The following is an 18,586-nucleotide window of genomic DNA, read 5'->3' on the forward strand; positions in this document are numbered from 1 at the left end:
GGGGCGGCTCTTCGTCCGGGCTGGGCGTGGGCTGGGCGAGGTCCCGGGCCCTGAGGTGCCAACAATGGCCTGCAGTGGGAGGAGGCGGGCAGGAATGCGGCCGGGGCGGGGCGGGGCGGCTCTGCGCCGCGGCCTCTTACCTGTCCAGGTAGCTCGCATTTCGAGGCGAGCTGCGGAGCCCGCAGCACCTGTCGCGCGGCGCGCGGGCGGGGAGGCCGGCGCGGGGCATGGCCCGGTAGAGTCCCCGGGGGGCCGGTGCGGCGATCGGGCCCGGCCAGGGCAGGGCGCGGGGGAGGTCCTCCCGGGGCCCGCGCGGCCGGCGGCAGCATGAAGAAGAACCAGACAGTGCAGGGCACCTTCAGCAAACTCTTCGGCAAGAAGCACAACGCCCCCGCCACCTCCCTCTACGCCACCAATCCCCCCTGGATCTTCACCCAAGAGGCCCCGGAGGAGAGGACCAGGCGCTTGGGTAAGTGCGCTCGGGAGCGGGGAGGGCGCTGGGCGGGGGGCGCGGGGCGCGGGGCGCGCCCACCCCGGGAGGCGCTGGGGGCGCTGCCTCGCCGCCGGGTCTCCGGGCGTTCCGCGCGGCTGGCAGGGCGGGAGAGGAAGGAACACGTTGGAGCCTGCGAACTGGCCGGGAGGGAGCTGGTGGCAGGGGAGGCGGCGCCGCAGCGGGGTGTCTCTGGGAAAGGGCCGTGGGGGGACAGAGGGGCGCGGAAGGAGGAGACCGTTCCCACAGCGCGGTCCGAGGCCTTTGCCACCACCGCGTCGGATCCTGGTCCCTCTTCCGAGGTGTTTCTTTTCCCAACTCGGCGGAAGTTATGTTTGCGTTATTGTTGCCAGAAAGACTTGCTGGGGTTTGCAGTGGCCCCCTCTTCCCCGGCAGTACTGTTGAGTTCCTCCAGCTGAGGGCTAGGGGGTGGCGCCTTCAACCCCCACCCTTTCTGCTTCCTCTGTTCTCTCCAGTTCCCCATGGGGCCTCTCCTGACCCGGAGAGAGGGGGTTGCTCTCTGGGTGCTCACACACTCGGCTCTGCACAGGGGAGGCCCAGGAAAAATCAACAGGAGCCACGGCAAGCAGGATACCAGCCTGTGCAAGCCGCCAAGTCACGTATTAGGGTCTCAGGCTCTTGCCAAGTCAACCTGGGGCCTGGGCTTTCTACTGGCTCAGACAGAGGAGCAGGAGATGGGACGGTGGAGGCCAAGGAAGCCCCTCCTTACTGCCAGCTGCTGCTGGCCCCTGGTGCAGGATGCTGGATCTCTGCAGGCACCTGGAACACCATGCTCGCCTGGTCCTGGGGCTCTGGCCATAGGTCACCTCATCGTGGCATCTTTCTGCTGCAAGTTATACCCTCTGTCACTTAGGGAAAACCAGGGGGTGGGAACAGGAATTCACTTCTTGTGTATGATCCAAGGCTCTGGGCCCAAGGAGGGTCCCTCATCCTTGCTCTAGCTTACCTGCCTTCCTTGTGACCCCATTACCTTCACTGACCTTTATGGCCACTGTGCCGGACCCACAAAGGATGTTATAGCCTCAGCCCCCACTGTCAGATTCAGTTCAGCACCCAGGTTGTCATAGTTGGGACACAGGTACCTGGACAGGAGCAGGGCACACAAGATGTCGCCTCCCCCCTGCCCAGGGAGCTCAGGCGGGCGAGTGAGCAGAGCTAACTGGATGCCATTTAGCCAGTTCCGAGCATTTGCTGTAAACGATTAAGTTCGTAAGGAGCAGAGGAGAGAGATGACCTCTGGCTGGAGTTGGCATTTGAGCTGAGAGGAAAGGGCATCCAGCATTTTGCAGAACCAACAGCAGGAGCAGAGGCCGGGAGGGGCAGGGCAGTCTGGAGGCATGGGTTAGGAACTTGCAAATACACGTGTGCTGCCAAGTACAACTGTGAGGCCTGAAAGCCTCTCCTGGCCTGTGTAGCAAACGTTTATTGACCCCTTCTTAGGTGCAAGGTACCATTCTAAAGTCCTTGTGTTGCTAACTCTTTGAATCCTCACCTAGCCTGTGGTGCAGGGACTATTATTCCTGTTTGACAGATGACAGAGGCACAGGGAGGTTAAGTAACAGATGAGATCACACAGCTTTAAATGGCCAAGCCAGCATTTTCTTAAGTTTACAATTCAGTGATTTTTGGTAGACTTATAGAGTTGTGCAACCATCGCCACATTTCCATTACTGCAAAATTTCCCTCATGAGGTGGAGCTAGTATTTGCACCCAAGCAGTCAGGCACCCGAGACCACACTCTTAGCCAGTTTGCTGAACTGACTGTGGAAGGAATTCAAGAGTGAATTTGACTTCAGGAGCATCCACCTGAGAACACCTCCTCCCCACCCCCACCCCCACCCCCATACACACACATTCCTTCTCCAATGGGACATCTCAGAAATGCCTTAGACACGTCTCTGTCTCTGCATTTTTGCCTGCACTGAGCAGGCTGCTGGTGGGGACAGGTCTCTCTGGTGAAAGAAGTGGAGGCATGGTGCCCTGTCATGTCTAGCCAGCTGCTGCCTTCGCCAACCTGGACAGGGCTAGAGCCCAGGGGACAGCTCCTCCCATTCCCCAGGGCGGGGCTGGGCCTCCAGGTGACTCAGCCTGGTTGCACCCTGCGCATGGAGGGGTGGAAAACGATATGCACTCAGCAGGTTGGCTCCCCACTGCTTCCGGGGTGTTCCCTAGGGTGTGGCAGAGGTCCTCCTCTCTGCTGAACAGGACATGTGTGTGGAGTTGGGGACGGGAGAGACGAGAGTTGGGGATTTTGTGATATGATGGAGATGCCATACTTGCCTTGGATCCTGCCTCTGTCAATAATGTGGGGACCAGCCACTCTCTGGGCCTCAATTTTTTCTTCTGTTAAATGAGTATGGTGTCCAGACTACCTACAAAATGACTGCTTGACTTCTGTATATGGCAGTGCTTTGAAGAGCCCTAAAAAGAAAAGCCTGAAAGCAAGGATTGGCAAATTATGGCTCTGGCTCATATCTGGCCCATGGCCTGTTTTTGTCAATAAAGTTTTATTAGAACACAGCCAGGTACACCCATCATTTACATGTCGTTTATGGCTGCTTTCACACTGCAGTGGCAGAGCTGAGTAGCAATCGCAATCTTCGTTAAGCCTCCTGCCTTCCCCCAGCCCACACAAGGGTCTTAAAAGGCTCCACGGTTGTTTTTTTAAATGCAGCAGAGACTGGATGGTCCACAAAGCCAAAAATATTTACTAGTTGGCCCTTTACAGAAAAAATTTGCCTGTGTCAACACCTGCATGATTTATTATTATCAGGTCATTCCCAAGTCTGAGCACTTCCTGCCCTTGCCTCCTTCGGTTCTTCTTCCTAACATTGTTGTAGACTAGAGGACACTGAGACGTGAAGAGGCTATCTTGAGGTCTCAAAGGGGTTGCGATGAGAGTTCCATATGGTCCTTGAGTCTGTGACATTCTCTGAGATGCTGGTGGTATCCAGCCCTTGGAGAACAGCCGGAAGGAAGGAGGGGGAGAAAAGTCAATGTAGGGATGTGTAAGGGAATTAAGGAGTAACCTTGCTCGGTGGCTCCAGCCATGTAAAACTGTTTGCACAAGAATAGGCTGGGCGCAGTGAGTAAAATGCAAACAGCCATGTGACGGTGGTGCCGGGTAGATTTTTCTTTGAAGAATTTCCCCAGCATTTATTCCAGTGACTATTAGGAGGACTTGGCTTAGTGCAATCGCAATCTTCGTTAAGCCTCCTGCCTTCCCCCAGCCCACACAAGGGTCTTAAAAGGCTCCACGGTTGTTTTTTTAAATGCATGAGAAAGCAGAGATGTGGATCTTTGCAAATCCAGCGATAAAGGGCGGGCTGCCCAGACGAGGCTGCCAGTCGCTCTGGACTCCTCCCTTGCCTTTTGGATTCGTTGAGCCTGCTTCTTTATCTACAGACACCCACTCCACCGCAGCAATGGTACACGCTGCTTGCTGGGGGACTCTCTTTCTTGCCTTGTTCCTCCAAATGTAAATCACCTTTGTCACAACCCCCAGGATGCTGATTTAAAATGCAGATTCCTGGGGTCCCACTTCAGGCACAGGAAGTCAGAATCTTGGGGCCAGGGCCCAGGGTCCATATTTTTCACCTGCTCCCAGGGGAAGGAAGGAATCAAGGAAGATTTGAGAATCCTGGGCTTTCCTTCCCCAGATGGAGCCAGGCCATTCTCTTCTCCTTTAGGACTTCCTGCAGGTTCTAAATAAATGTGTGGGGACTGTGGCCAGTTCCTTATCAAGAGAACCCCAATGCTCCCTAGGGTGGCTGTTGGTTCTGGTGTCCCTGCTTCTGGGGCCCCCGATCTCGTGTCTCAGGCCAGGCTAACGGGTAGGAAGCCATGAACCCCAGGAGCGGAACACATATTTCCAGCCAAGCTGGCACCAGCCTACCCAAGCTGGCCTGTGCTTTGCAGGGGTGTGAAGGAGACTTTTGTTTACTCCCGGCCCCTGGAGGTGTGCCGTGCTTTGCAGTTCAGTACACACACATCCACACCCTGGCTGCTGCCCCATTATATAAGCTCCTCTTGTCCCCGTAGTTCAACTCAGAAAGCCAGGCCCTCCCTTGACCTCTGCAGACCAGCTGCAGACTGCCCCTTTTCTTCCAGCCAATAAATTAATGACAATAATAATATCATCATCATTGTTATTATTATCAGTTGTCATTTATTGAACCAGGCACCAGGCTCAAAACCACATGTGTTTTCTCAGTTGAGGAAACAGACTCAGGCTCGGGCAGGTTAAGTGACTCAGAGTCCTTTCAGCTCAGGGCAGCTCCAACATTAAAGGGCCCCCATCCAGTTGCCTGTGACCCGGTTAAGATCTGATTCGGATGGAGTAGGTTTGCGATGGAGGGAGGCGCTGCGCCTCCTTCCCCGGGTCTGCAGACCACACTTGAGTAGCAGGTCCTGGCTGGGAGGCAGGGGGCCCTGTTTGCTTGCTCTTCCCCTTCTGCTCCCCACCCCTAAGGCTCCCCGCTCCCAGTCCCCCCTTCTGCTCTCTGGCTCCCAGCTGCCGTCCAGCCCAACCTCAGTGTCCCCTCTGCCCTTGGACAAAGGCCTTGCCCTGGTGCTCCGGTCAAGCCTGCCGGGGTTTGCTGGGACAGACTGGCCTTCTCAGGTTCCTGCCATGTGGACCTGGTAATTATCAGGAAGGGCCTCATTAAGGCCATTTGTGGGTTACATTCACATGGGCACCCCGCCCCCCCGCCCCACCGCCCGCTACTTCCCTGAAAGGCAGGGTCTCCCCTCGTGGCCAAGGATTGGATGCCCCACATTAGTGGGCTAAAGGTCTCTTTTGGAGTTCTGGGTTACTCCGGTCAAGGCAACACACGCCCCCAGCTAAAGCCCCTGGAATCAGATTAGGCCCGTGGCCAGTGCTCCTGGGGTCATTTGGGGGCTCCCAGCAATTTGGGGCCCCATACCATCACCCCAGCCCTCCGCTCACCCCTGCTAGCTTCTTTTCCTCCCCTGACTTTGGGGGGATTCCTACAAAATAGGAGTACCTATCCCCATTTGACAGGTGGGGAGCAGCCCGAGAAGGTGCTAGAGTCCTCAGGTACACACGGAGGAGCTGGGGTCTGACCCCCGATCTGAGTCTCAGGTCTGTCTGCCTTCCTCTAGGCCTCAGCCTCGCGAGTCTCGTTCTGGAAAAACGGGAGACGGAGGGGAGAGATGCTGGTTCCCAGCATCATTTCCCTGCTGCGCTGGCTGTGACCAGAGGGACCTGCATTCTAGAGTCAGGTTTCCCGAGCTTGAATCCTGGCCCCTTATACTGAGCGACTGTGGGACCATGGGCAGGGGCCTTGACCTCTCTGAGCCTCAGTTTCCTCATCTGCAAAGCAGGAAGAATAAGAGTGCCTCCCGCACAGGTTTGTAAGGGCGAATGTCAGGAGCACGCAGAACAGCGCCCAGCTCATGATACGTGCGTAACAGACGTTAGACAGTTAAATCTTTATTATTAATCTCTCTAGTCGGGACCTGTCTGGGATTTGGGGAAAGAGCTAAGTGACTGTCCCAGAATCTTTCTGAGCTCAGCTTGCGTGCAGAGCCAGGGGCAGCTTTGGAGCTGGGGTAGGAAGAGCATTTTACCAGACTTTCTCCCCTAACTCTGAGAAGAGAAATGCAGATGCCCCCCTGAGAGGCTCCTCCCCTTGGGGGCTGGGAGTGAGGCAGCAGCTTGTGCCCAGCCCCCAGCTTCCCCAGTAGGCCATCCCCTCCCCCATCGACTTAAAACACACACACACACCCCGCCCCAGACCGCGAGAACCAGGCTGGCCTGTCTGGGGAGAGGTAGTGGGCCCCGTGCCCTGGGTAAGGCCCGGCATTACTTGTGCCTGGAGCCCAGCACTAGGAGTTGGGGGCCCTGTTTGGGCCCTGGCACCACCACTGCTCTGAGACTTTGGGCCAGCCCCACCCACTTTGGGCCTCAGTCTTCCCATCTGCAAAGAGGGCAGCCCCAGGTGTCCAGACTCAGAGTTCTCCCTGACAAGGGAGCAAAGGGCCACCTGCCTCCCAGTGGCTCTCACCCATGGGTACAGGGGTTCACCCATAATTTGCCAGTGACACGACCTGATTCAAGCTCGGAGCCCAAGCCCTTGGTGAAGCCAGGGGAGATGGGACAGAGAGAGCGCAATGGTGATGCTGCTGCTGCTGCTGATGATGATGATAAGAATCCCTCCCCGTTACTGAGCACAAACTACCTACTAGGTGCTGTGCTAACCTGTTATACAGTTTCTCTCATTCAGCCTCACACCAACCAAGCTGGCAGGGACCATTGTTCACATTTACAAAGATGTGGAAAAAGCCTCAGAGATGTGGAGTAACATACCCAAGCCCCCCCATTAGTAAATGGTGGAGCAGGGACTGGAACCCAAGTTCAGCCAGCCTCGACCCCCACACCGTCTTGCCTCCCCTCCCAACCAAGGAGCTGCGGCCTGCCTGGGTGTCTCTGGCCTGGGGCCGCCAAGGCTTGGTGGTGGCCTCCTTGCAGCCCACGCAGCCTCAGCCACGGTGTAAATGGCCCTGCGCCAGTGGCAGGGTCAGGCTCTGCTGAGGGAGGCGTGGAGGGGGAGCTGCTGTCCCCGGTTGAACTCTGAGGGGAAGCCTTCCTGCTGAAACTGTTGTGGCACCGAGAATCATTTTCGAACCGGGTTTTTGAATATTCGCTGGTTTTTATATGAACTCAAATCGTTGAGGAAGCGTAAATGAAAGCAAGCTGGTTTCATTTCCTGTCAATATATGAGGGAGAAATACAACCGAAAGGAAAGGAATCCTGCGCACAATCCTGTCAGAAAGAGGGTTTCATTTGGGGGAAAATTGGGGTGGTTTTAACAATTGGGTTTGGGTGAATGGAGGCAGACCTGGCTCTTCTCCTATTTTTTCACTGCAGCATTTTTAGATGAATTTGCCAGACACAGAGGCTTGAGTTTTTATCTTGACAGGGCTGTGGTCCACCTGGGCCTCAGGCTCTGCTCAGAGCCCGTTTCTCCATCTCCCAAGGCTTCCTGGCTGCTGCAGTTGCTCCAGGGGTTTCCTAGAGGTGCCGCCTTCTCTTTCTCTGGGAGCTTCTGAGTCCACGGTGGCTCTTGGCACTTCCCTGCCTTCCTAGTCCCACGACGTTCCTCAGCTGCCTCTGTGGTCCATGACAAGCTCAAAACCCCCCAGACCCCCAAGGATTCTTCCAGTGGGAAAGGGATCAAGTGAAAAGGCAGACACAGAGGGAGTTTCCAAGTTTCAGGGTGGACACGATGTTAGGATAGGTCCCCTCTTTCTGACTGAGCAGTGTCATTGTGTCCTCAGAGGGCAAACTGCCCAGCCTCCCCTCCATCACCCCCTTCACCTCCTCACTCTCCTTCCTCCCTCAAGAGGCGGTCTGGCCCTCCTTTATCTCCTCCGCTGAGGAGGGGGCTGCCTCTCAGGAAGGCCCATGCTAGCTAGCATCCCTGACGCTGCGATCCAAGCAGAGGTCATTTACTTCCATAGGAAAATCCCCCAGGTTGGACTCTGTTGTCTTTCTGTTTAGTTTTGGGCCTTCACCTTGAGGCTCAGAAAGCCCCGGCCCTGACCTTGAGCCCCTGGAGGACCTGGCTTATGGTGGTGGCCACACTTGCCTCACCTGCTGGCATGGCTTGACCGGTCGGGAACTGAGCCCAGGTATGAAGGGCCCAGGTAAAGTCTGCCACACCTCTAGCCTCACCTCTTTTTCTTTTGTCTTTTTCTTTTCTTTTTTTTTTTTTGCTTAAAACAACCTACGTTTATTATCTTACAGTTCTGTAGATCAGAAGTCTGATCCTGGTCTTTACGGGGCTAAAATTAAAGTGTCAGCAAGACTTTGTTCCTTCCTGGAGGGTCTAGGGGTCAATCTGTTCTCTTGCCTTTTCTAGCGTCTAGAGGCCGCCTGCTCTCCTTGCCTCATGACCCCCTGCCGTGTTCAAAGCCAGCGCTGGCCGGCGGGGTCTGTGTCACATCACAGCACTCTGACTCTGCTTCCGTCACGTTTCCTTCCCTGACTCCCAGCCACACCTCTTAGAACTGGGAAATCAAGTTGGATTTCCAAGAGGTGCCCTGCTTGGGAGGGAGCCACCTGGCCCTTCCAGCCCGGCCTCGACCACAGCCGCTTTCCTTCCATGGGTTTTCCGGAGAACGACTGCATTCTTAGAAAGGGCTTCCCTGCTGAACACAATCACAAACCAATGAGACAGCAAACAGTGCCTCTGAGTCAGGGCTGAGTCAAGGAATCTGTGAGGTATTTAGAGTGCCCGCGTGAGGGTCAGCTGGCCCGGCTCAGATCTGGCTCTGTCCTGACCTATGCATGGCCTGGGGCAAGATGCTTCACCTCCACCCCTCCCCAGCACTGCTCCTTGGCTAGAACCAAGCCTCCCTGACCCTCAAACAGCTCCCCTGCCCCTCGAACCCCCATCCTCCCATCCTTGTCCTGTAAATGGCAGGATCAGGATTCCCTGCATTGGGAGCAGCGCATGTAATGGTTGAGACCAGCCCTGGAGCAAAGAACCTGGCTTCACCATTTACTTTGAGGCTTTGAGCAAGTTATCTGACTTCTCTGTGCCTCAGTTTTCTCATCTGTAAGATGGGGATAATCATTGTACCAACTGGATGGGGCTGTTTTGAGAATTAAATGAATCAATAATGTATAAGATGCCTAGAACAGTGCCTGGTCCATTGAAATTGCTCAGTAAATTTTACCTATTATTATATTATTCCTACTATTATAGTCACCGCTTTGCCAGGTTGCTCGCTTCTGAAGCTCCTAGGAATCCCCAAATAGTAGCGATTAATATCATAACTCAGCTGTAGAAAGAAGGTGCCCTAGACCCCAACGCTGGTGCAGAGATTACATGAAATAGAGAGAGGGTCTGCCCAGGAGCCGCCTCTCTCGCACTCCCAGTGTTAATGCCCACGCCACACGCAGTCCTGTCCAGGGCCCCGCAGCCATATCACATCAGATCTAGGACCCTGGTGTCCAAACAGAACTATCTAGGGAACGTCCCAGGAGATCCTGGCGTCAAACACGTAGATTCTTGGAAGCCAGAATCAGGTGGGCATTAGTGGCAGCCCCTGGGTGTGTCCAGGGAATCTCTACTTTCTTGTTTCTGATTGGGCCAAATCTGCACTCTTATACCCCTCCTCTCCTGCCCTGCCCCCTGGCATCTCGGGCTCCAGCCGCAGGCGCAGGCGCAGTGGAGCCTGGCCGACTGAACTGGGAAATCGTGACTGCACCGATTACACATGGCAGAGCAGCCCTGGGAACTGGAGTCCCCGGGGACGGGTGGAGCGCGCGGAGAACTCGCCGTTTGGCCCCTTTTGAGAGGTGGACAATCTTGAATGTACCAGCCGACCTCTGCCTGGCAGAACAGCACATAGAGGCTTCTGCGTCCAGGTCCTGGGGTGCTCCCCGGAGCCACCTGTCACGTTCTGAGCCCAGATTCTCAGGCTGTAGGTGCAGGAATATAGGATGAAGGTATTCTGATCCCAGGACCTCCTTGACAAGCCCAGTCTCTTTTGAATACATCATTTGGCTTTCTTGCAATTTTCTCCTAAAGTCATGTGCAACCGGAAAAGTAATCACAATTTGTTCAATGTTTTAATTAGGAGGATTCTGATTAACTGATTTTTTTTTTTTTGAGGAAGATTAGCCCTGAGCTAACATCTGTGCCCATCTTCCTCTACTTTATATGTGGGACACCACCACAGCATGGCTCGATAAGTGGTGTGTAGGTCCACACCCCGGGATCTCAACTGGGGAACCCCAGCCCTGAGGCAGAGCCCGTGAACTTAACCGCTCCACCACCACCGGCCCCTGGTTAACGGAAATTTTGAGCTTTCTTCTCTTCCTCCAGCTATAGAGGAGGAGAAAGTCCCTCATGCCTTATTAAATGGATGAAAACCCTCTTTGAGTTCCTGTCAAGGTGGGTTAAGGGTCATGCGGGAGATTGGCTGAGAAAGTGAGAATTGCCCCTCACGCCCTCCCCACTCCTGCAGAGACAGCCTAGAGCAGGCCCAGTAACCCGAGAAGAGGGAGGTCCTTCATATCATCTTCCTACAGGGGAAGGGACCATGTTTGTTGAGCACTTACTATATGGGGGCCACACTTACTCCTCACAACAGTCCTACAGGGTTGGTGCTGTCATCACTCCCATTGTACAGATGGGAAAACTGAGGCCCAGAGAGGCTAAGCGACAAGGCCAGTCAATGGCAGAGATGGGATTTGTATTATGTCACATGGACCCTACTGTCCAGTTCTTTCTGCTCTGCCTTCAAGGGCACATCAGAGCCGTGCACACAACCATTGATGGTTTGGGGGTAAGGAAATTTCTAGTTAGAGGAGTCCAGAAAATGGCATCTGGGCCCCTGGGGGCAGCAGGTGACCTCATCTGCTCTGCTTGTTCCAGATTAGAAATTCAAACACTTGGGAGAAAAGCCAGCTTGTTTTCCTCCTTCTCTCAGAGATAAGCTTTAGCCAGGGCCTTGGCCGAGCTCTCAGGGCCCCCAAAGGAAGGACAACTTGTTGTAGGAATGAAGGCTCAAAACCTGTCGGGGGTGAATCAGGAGGGAGATGGCTGCTGGGAGCTGAAAGCTCCAAGAACACTGGGGGAGACCCCAAGAAACCGCCCCCTGCAGTCTCTCCCGGTGCTGCCTCAGTGGGCCCATTAGCACACGCCCCATCTGTAGGATCTTGTTATGTAAGAGGTGCTGAGCTGAGTCAAACAGCGGCCAACCGCAGGCCTGGGCTTTCCTTCCTGGGCACTGCAGGGCAGATTGAAATCAGCAGGCCCCCAGGCCTTTGATCTCCAGCTCATGCTCTCCCTTCACTTGTCTCCTCTAGATGGGATCTATTATGCAGACAACCGGTTTGACTCGGTGAGCGAATCAGGAACAGCCACGCTGAAAGCTCGGCCGAGAGTCCGGCCCCTCCTGACCTTCCTTCCACTGGTGAGTACGGGTCTGCTCTGAGGTCTAAGGGTCTGGTCTGGCTGGGCCACCTTGGCTGCCACAGACAAGGCAGTCCCACCTGCCCTGGCCCAAGTGGACATCCGCCTCACGCTCTGTCCATTCCTTTCCCTCCTGATGCCAACCCGGGGTGGCTCCTGGGAGGAGGCATGGCTGAGGCTCATGGCAGGAAGCCTGGGATTAGAGGTGTCAACTCTTCCAGGTTGGAACCCAAGGAGAGGTTATGGGGAACTCGGGTGTGGAGACAGAGCGGCAGTGGGTGCCTCCGGCTAAGCAGGAGTCACGTTCTACAGTTGTTGGTGGCTGCCTGCTCCATGCCAGGCCTGCACTGGATGCTGGGATTCAGAGATGACCGAGCCAGCATGGCTGCTCTCCAGGAGCTCCGTGCCCAGTGCAGGGAATGAGTGAGTAAGCGGACTGTTAGAACCTAGGCCAGAGCAGGGGCAGCCAATCTGACCACAGTGGGTGGTCAAGGAGGGCTTCCTGGAAGAGGTGACACTTGAACTGTCCCAGAGGACAAATAACAGTGATCCTTGGGAGAAGGGCATTTGGGGCAGATTTGTTTGTGTGTCTGGAACTCCAGGAAACTCCCTTCTGGTGATCGGGCTTTTGTTCTTTGACAAAAGAGAGACTCAAAAAACAATCCCTCTGTGACCGGTTCTATTTATGTGATGAGAGTTCCCAGGTTTTCTGGGATAGTCTAGACCAGCGCCGTCCAATAGAAATATCATGTGAGCTTCATGTGTCATTTTAAATTTCCTAATAGCTACATTAAAAGTAAAAAGAAATAGGTAAAATTAGTCAAAAGATTATCCTTTCAACATTTAATCAATATAAAAAATACTAATGCGATGTTTCACATTCTTTTTTTCACACTAAGTCTCCAAAATCTGGTGTGCCGCACTTAGAGCATATACATTCCCACTTCTGACTAGTGACATTTTGAGCGCCCAATAGCCACTTGTGTTCAGGGACAAAGCCCAAATCTGGAGGCTAAGCAGCGAGCCTCATAAATTCTAGGTTCACTCCTGTCTGTCAGACCTGGGTCCTGGTTGGGACAATACTGTCGCTGGGGTCGTGGCCTCCTCATACATGAGGAGGAGTCTCTGTAATGCCTAGACTGGCCAGGCACCGAATCCTGTCTGAGTTCTCAGGGGCCTGGGTGCTGGGCACCCGCGCGTTCTGCCCAGCGCTGCCTGGCACGACCGCCTCCCTCTCCTCATCACCAGTTTTTTCTGGTTTGTCCAACCTCACCAACCAGACCCCGAGATTCTAGATGGGAGAGACCGAGTCTTACATTCTCCTTGCTGCCTCCCAAGGCCTGTATGTGGAGGGCTGAGCCCACAGCCCTCTGGGAATACAACTTTAAATATTTGTTTTCTGCTTATAAAAGCAATTCATGAATGTTATAGACAAATATAGAAAGTACAACACCAACAACAAAAAGGTATAAAGCAAATGAGTCAGCCCCTACCTAACCTTGTCTCCAGAGATACATAGAGCTGTAACAGGGCTCGCTGCACCCATAAATGCAGATGAAATTACTTAGACATTTTCTATTGCTGGAGATGAATTAGATTCTCTCCTTTCACCTACCCCCAACACCCATACGAAGAATTGCAGTGCTGTGGGCCCAGGGCTGACACACCCGTACCTGTTCTGGTTGTTAAAATATTGAAATACATGGCTGTTGCCCCTTGAGTGGCTCTTGCTGTCCTGGCTTGTCCCTCAGATCTGAACCAGCATCTAAAGGGCTCGTGCTGCACAGCTGAGTCTGTTCTGGTTGGACAGCATCCTGTATCCCCCCACCCCACACACACACTTTGGGCCCCTTTGGTAATCAGGGCTCTCCCAGCCTTTCTGCCCTCCTCCCTTCTGGTTTGGGTCCTCTGGTTTGGATCTTGTCTGCGCCAGCCAGGGCATGACTTGAGGGCTATGCAGACCCCAGGCAGGCTGGCAGATGACTGGGGGGCCGCCGGAGTGGGCTCTGCTGGCTGGTGAGGCCTGGAGTTCCTAGACTGCTTTTTGGGAGCAGTCCTTCTGGGCAAGCCTCAGAGCCAGTCCCAGGGGATGGGGGCTTCTCCCCAACAAACTCACGCCCCCTCGCTGGTGAGGGTGAGAAAATGAACACACCATGAACCAACTGGAAGGGGCCTCATCCAGAAAGGGGAAGCTCACTCCATGCCTTTGGTGCCAGCTGAGCAGAGAAAGGCAGATGGAACAGCTCGCGAGGTCCTGTCCAGTGGCATGGCCACATGATCGTCGCTGACACATATAGAGCACTTACTTTGTGTCAGGCAGCATTCCAAGCACCCCGTGTATGTTAACAGAGTCAACAGAGCCGCCCTACCGGGAAGGTGCTGTCCTTAATCCCCATTTTACAGATGGAGAAATTGAAGCACAGAATGGGGCAGTAATTTGCTTAAGGTCACACAGCTCATAAGTGGCAGAGTTGGAATTTGAACACTGGTAGCCAGGCTCCAGGGTCCAAGTTCTGTTCAGGCCATCCTACTCTCCCCTCCACCCACTACCTAGAAGCTTTTTTCCTCCCTCCTAGTCCCAGCCTGGAGAACTACCTGCGTCTCCCTTGTCTGCCTCTCTGGAAGCCTGTTCAGCAGCCAGGGCTTGCTGGGCACCGTGGTCTCTTTCCTCTTTTGGGTCATCGACCCCTCTGAGACCATGATGAGGCTATGGGCCACATACACACAATTTTGCTTGCAGTTTCAGCAGAGGGCTCTCAGGCCCCCAGAAGCCCACCTGCAATGTCCTTTAGATTAGGTTCCCTTGGCCTGAAGGCCTGTATCTCAGAGATGTCTCTGTGCTCCTGAACAGGTCACAAGATACAGAGCATCTTGCATCCCCTGCTCCTGGGGTGAGGGGAGTCCCACTCCTCTCCTTAGGCTCTGAGGGGTCCTTTGCTCTCTTCCAGGGCAGGAGGCCGGGAGGATGAGAAGCAGGAGGGCAGAGCTCCGTGTGGGTGTGGGTTCACACGCAGACACACATGCGCACACCGCCCCCTAGTCCCGCCGAGTCAGGGTGGGCGGGGAGCTGGGCCGGTGCCCAAGCCCTGCCTGACACTGTCCTAGCCAGCTGGGCCTCACCCCTCCCTATCCTCTTTTCCCACACTCAGAGGCCACCTCTTGGTCCAGGCCACCCTGGGGCAGGGGAGGCTCAAGGCAGCTGTCCCCAAGAAGCCAGGTGACAGACCCGTGCTCTTCCTCGAGCTCTGTCTGGGCCTGGGCCATCTTCTGAGCGCACCCCCACTGTCAGCACCCTCCATGAGCCTGCAAAGGGACGGGTGCAGGAGGGGAGGGCAAGATGAGGCGGGGGAGGGTAGTGCAGGTGCTTCCGCCCCCTCCAGGGAGCTTCCTTGCCCTGTTTAAGGTGAAAGTGCAGAGGACTAAGACATACTTCCTCAGGCAGCCAGGAGCCATAGGCCAATTATGAAAAGGACCTTGGGATCCCTCAGTGACTGGGATGGGACCCAGATTGATCCTCGGGTAACTGGCACCAGTCCCGGCTCTGCCACTGGGCAGCAGGGAGGCTGAGGGCCAGGCCCTTCCTCTGCCGGGCCTCTGGCTCCTCACCCATCAGTGGGGCTTACACGGGATGGTCCTCCAGGGTCTCCCCAGCTGTGACTTTCTGTGTTAAAGTAGCTCCCTGAGGGAGGGGCAGAGGTGGGGTCAGCTCTCTGGAGGTCCCCCCGAAGCACTCCCTGAGCTCTGCTTCCCCTCTGAACAGGGTGACACTGCAGCCACCAGGGCCGCCCCACTTCCTGCCCTGAGGGCCCTGAGAAACTGGGTCAGAATCACCACCCTTCAGAGCTGGGGGGACCTCGGCGCCCATCAGCAGGAGAAACCTGAGGCCCAGGATGGGAGGGTCCTGCCCGGGTCACCCAGCTCAGCAGAGGCAGAGGCCACGCCTGGTCTCCTCCTCCCAGTCCAGTCCCGTCTCCACCACCCTGGGCCAGGCCGGGCCGAGTAGGGGAAGGGCCTGTTCTCCTCACTTACTTCTGCCTCCCAGGGGAAACCCGGCCCAGAACTTAAGCCAGAGCCTGTCCCCAGCTTTCGAGAGCGGAGTGGATAGGACAGCTGGTAGTGGGAAGGTTGTGCTTCTCTTGGGGCTCCCACTTGCCCTCCCTGGTCTGAATCAAACCGTCCCCAGGGTGATGCATGTGAGGAATTAAAAATTAAATGTCAATGTGGCAAATATGGGGAAACTGGCTGGACAAGTCCCCAGGGATGCCCCGGGCATGAGAACTGCCTGGGTCACCCCACCCTCTGAGTCAGGCAGGCCTGGCTGTGCCTGGGGAGGTGTCAGGCTGGGCCCGGGGCAGGAAGCCCTATGCTCTGGACCCCGCCCTCTATTCCTCTGCTGCTGGGAAGCTCAAAGAAGCAGCCCGAGTCAGCTGGATTTCTCCTTTCCACGCTGCCGCTGCCCCGCCCCCCTCAATATGAGCTCATCTCTGACCTCCAGGCCCCGGCTCGGTTGGGGTTGGGGTTGGGGTTTAAGCTCCTTAGGGTGAGCTGGGCAGGACAGTCATCACTGGCTTTTGAGTGATTCATGTGGCTGACGTTAGCTGGAAGGGAACTCCTTGTGTTCGTGTGGGGGTGGGTGTCGGAGGCCTGAGCTCCCCACCCCCACCGTAGCCCACCCCCTCCTCCACCCACCCGGCTCCCCTCACAGTGAGGGCCTCAGCCCGCACCTCCAAAGCTCCACGCACACCCTCATCCTTACCCATAAACAGCTGCCCCATGAGCTCAGGGATGTGTGCCCCCAGCCCGGGCTGCCCCCAGGAGGTCTGACCAGGGAAGACGCCCTAGCGGTGGGCTCACTGCCATTTAAGCAGGGGATTCTAGGGACCTGGGTGCCTGGAGCAGGGTCAAGAACGGGATGGCGTGGGCTCCGAGGGCGTGTCCCCTTGACCCGATGGACTCCGCCCCGTAGGGAACCAGAGCAGGGCCCTGCATAGCACAAAGTCCAGTACGGTACCCCGGTAGCCCAGGTCTAAGAGTGGTTCCGGGATGGTCGGCAGGGCCAGAGGAAGATGGCCTCATTGTTAGAACCTTCTCTGGCTCCCAGGAGGGCGGATGAGCTGTGGCAGATGGTGGAGGCTGGGGAGGGGAAAGTAATCAAGCTCTTTTCCAAATGCTCCCTGGCTCCCCACTTCAGAGGAGCCTCTCTCTGGGAATACACCCCGTACCCTCACACTGCCCCTCAAAGCTGGGAAGACAACTGGCTGGGCTTCACCCAGCTGGGGACATTGGGTGCCTGGCGGGGTGTCCTTGTGCTTCTCCCTCTGGGGTCCCGTCCTCTGCTCCCCCAGCCTACAGTGCTGCCCCCAACCATGCCCAGTTCTAACTCTGACTCAAGGTCATCTCCCTTACTCCCTGCAGCTCCACACCCCACCCTGAGGTGCCCAGCCAGGCTCCAGGAAGAATCTGGCGAGGAGGTTTGCGTTTCACAATGCGTAGCTGAGACTCAGAGCTGGCCCATATCCAAGGTCAACCGTTTGTTGCCTGTTGGCCCAGCCCCTGGTGACCCACCCTTGGGATTTGGCTGGGTTTTGAGGAACCCCAGGCATGAGGATGTGTGTGTCCCAGGTGTGAGGGGGCCAAGGGGGCAGTGCTGGAGCCATCAGTGGGCTGAGCCCTCCCCCAAGCCCTTGATGACACAGCAGGGGGCTTGAGCCGGGCTCTGACCCTAAAACTGTCCAGGGGGGCAACCTCATCCTTCCATAGCAAGGGCTTTCCTCCCGTCCTCCTTCCTTCCCTTCCTTCCTCCTTCTCTTCAACTCTGAAAGGTTTGTAGTCAAAAGGGCAGGAGGGAATACACAGTGACCTGACCCTGGCTATGAGGAGGCACCTCCCTCTTCAGATCCAACCAGACAGATACACCCTGAGGGCTGTGCCCGGAGTGGAGCATCCAAGGACCCAGGGCCACTGCTGAGCTGTGGGAGCTGAGGGAGGAGAGCCCAGGAGAAATGCCCTTTCTTGAGCACTAACTCAGCAGGATCTCTTAGGCGTGCGGCTGCCTCTCGCGTCACAACAAACCCAGGGGAGGTGGGATCATGCCCATTTTACAGATGAGAAAACTGAGCCTCAGAAGCGAGGGAGGGGGTTGCTTATGGAGCACTGACTGTGTGTCAGAGACTGTCTTTGATTGCTTAGAAATGATAGAGTTAAATTAAGATTGCAAATCTGGTCTGCCTGACTCCGAAGCTCATATTCTTTTCACTTGATCTCACGAATTTTTTTTTAATTACTATTGTATTGAGTGTTTTTTTAATTATGAAGGAAACAGAAGTTCATTGTTATGAACCGAGAAACAGAGATAAGTATAAGGAAGGAGAGAAATATAAATATTCCTGGAATGGTGCTCCCCGCCCTCATCCTTACCCACACTGATCATTGCTGAGTAACTTTTCAATACACTGGGCTGTGATGATTTTTAAAGGGCTGCTTGACTGAACTGGGAAGCTGGCTTGCACCCCTCTGTGAGGTGAGGGAGGTGACCAATGAGCTTAGCTTCTGGGTGTTGTCCAGGTGTGGGGACCAGGAAGGACTGAGGCCCAATTTCATGTGGAGTGCCCCACCTGACAGGGCCTGGGCTGGACTCTACCCCAGGCAGTGAGCAAGGGCTGCTGGGTGGCAGCAGCGCTGGGAGTGGGAGTGGCCATGGCCATGGCTGGCTGCCCACTGGCCCGAGGAGAGAGGCACCAGAGGGAGGCACCAGCGGGCTGACCCAGCAGAGGCACTCAGTGCTCATTTGCACATTGATGCTCATTCGCACGTTGATGCTCATTTGCATGTTCTCTGTTGGTTTCATTGCCCACAGGCTGGACCCCCCTCTCTTCATGTGGGAGGGATGTGGCGATGCCACCCTCAAAGGGCCACACAACCCTCTCCCCTGAGTATGTTTGAGATGCGCTCCAATCCCTGCTGGCAGCACCCCCGGGCCCCAGGGTCTGTCATTTTCGCAGAGCGAGCATGCCGAGGGTGGGGCAGTGTAAAGGGTAGGGCAAAGCCAGCTCCCCAGCTGACTGCAGCAGGCGGAGTCCATGTCCGAGGTCAGCAGTGACCCCACGCCCAGCCCTGCCCACTT

General features: G+C 55.7%; 1 protein-coding gene across 2 annotated transcripts in view; it reads left to right on the top strand.

Annotated features, from left to right (window-relative positions):
• The window catches only part of C15H6orf132 (chromosome 15 C6orf132 homolog), a 38,473-nt gene continuing 19,887 nt past the window's right edge, over positions 1-18,586 (top strand). The window contains exons 1-2 of one of the 2 annotated variants that reach the window (XM_046639499.1): positions 1-469; positions 11,358-11,464. In XM_046639499.1, the coding sequence (XP_046495455.1) occupies positions 328-469; positions 11,358-11,464 (249 nt within the window). In that variant the 5' untranslated portion in view covers positions 1-327. The remainder of the gene's footprint in view (positions 470-11,357; positions 11,465-18,586) is intronic. The other variant, XM_046639498.1, reaches the window with a different exon arrangement.

This window comes from Equus quagga, chromosome 15 (genome assembly GCF_021613505.1).
Source record: "Equus quagga isolate Etosha38 chromosome 15, UCLA_HA_Equagga_1.0, whole genome shotgun sequence".
Taxonomy (NCBI): Eukaryota; Metazoa; Chordata; class Mammalia; order Perissodactyla; family Equidae; genus Equus; species Equus quagga.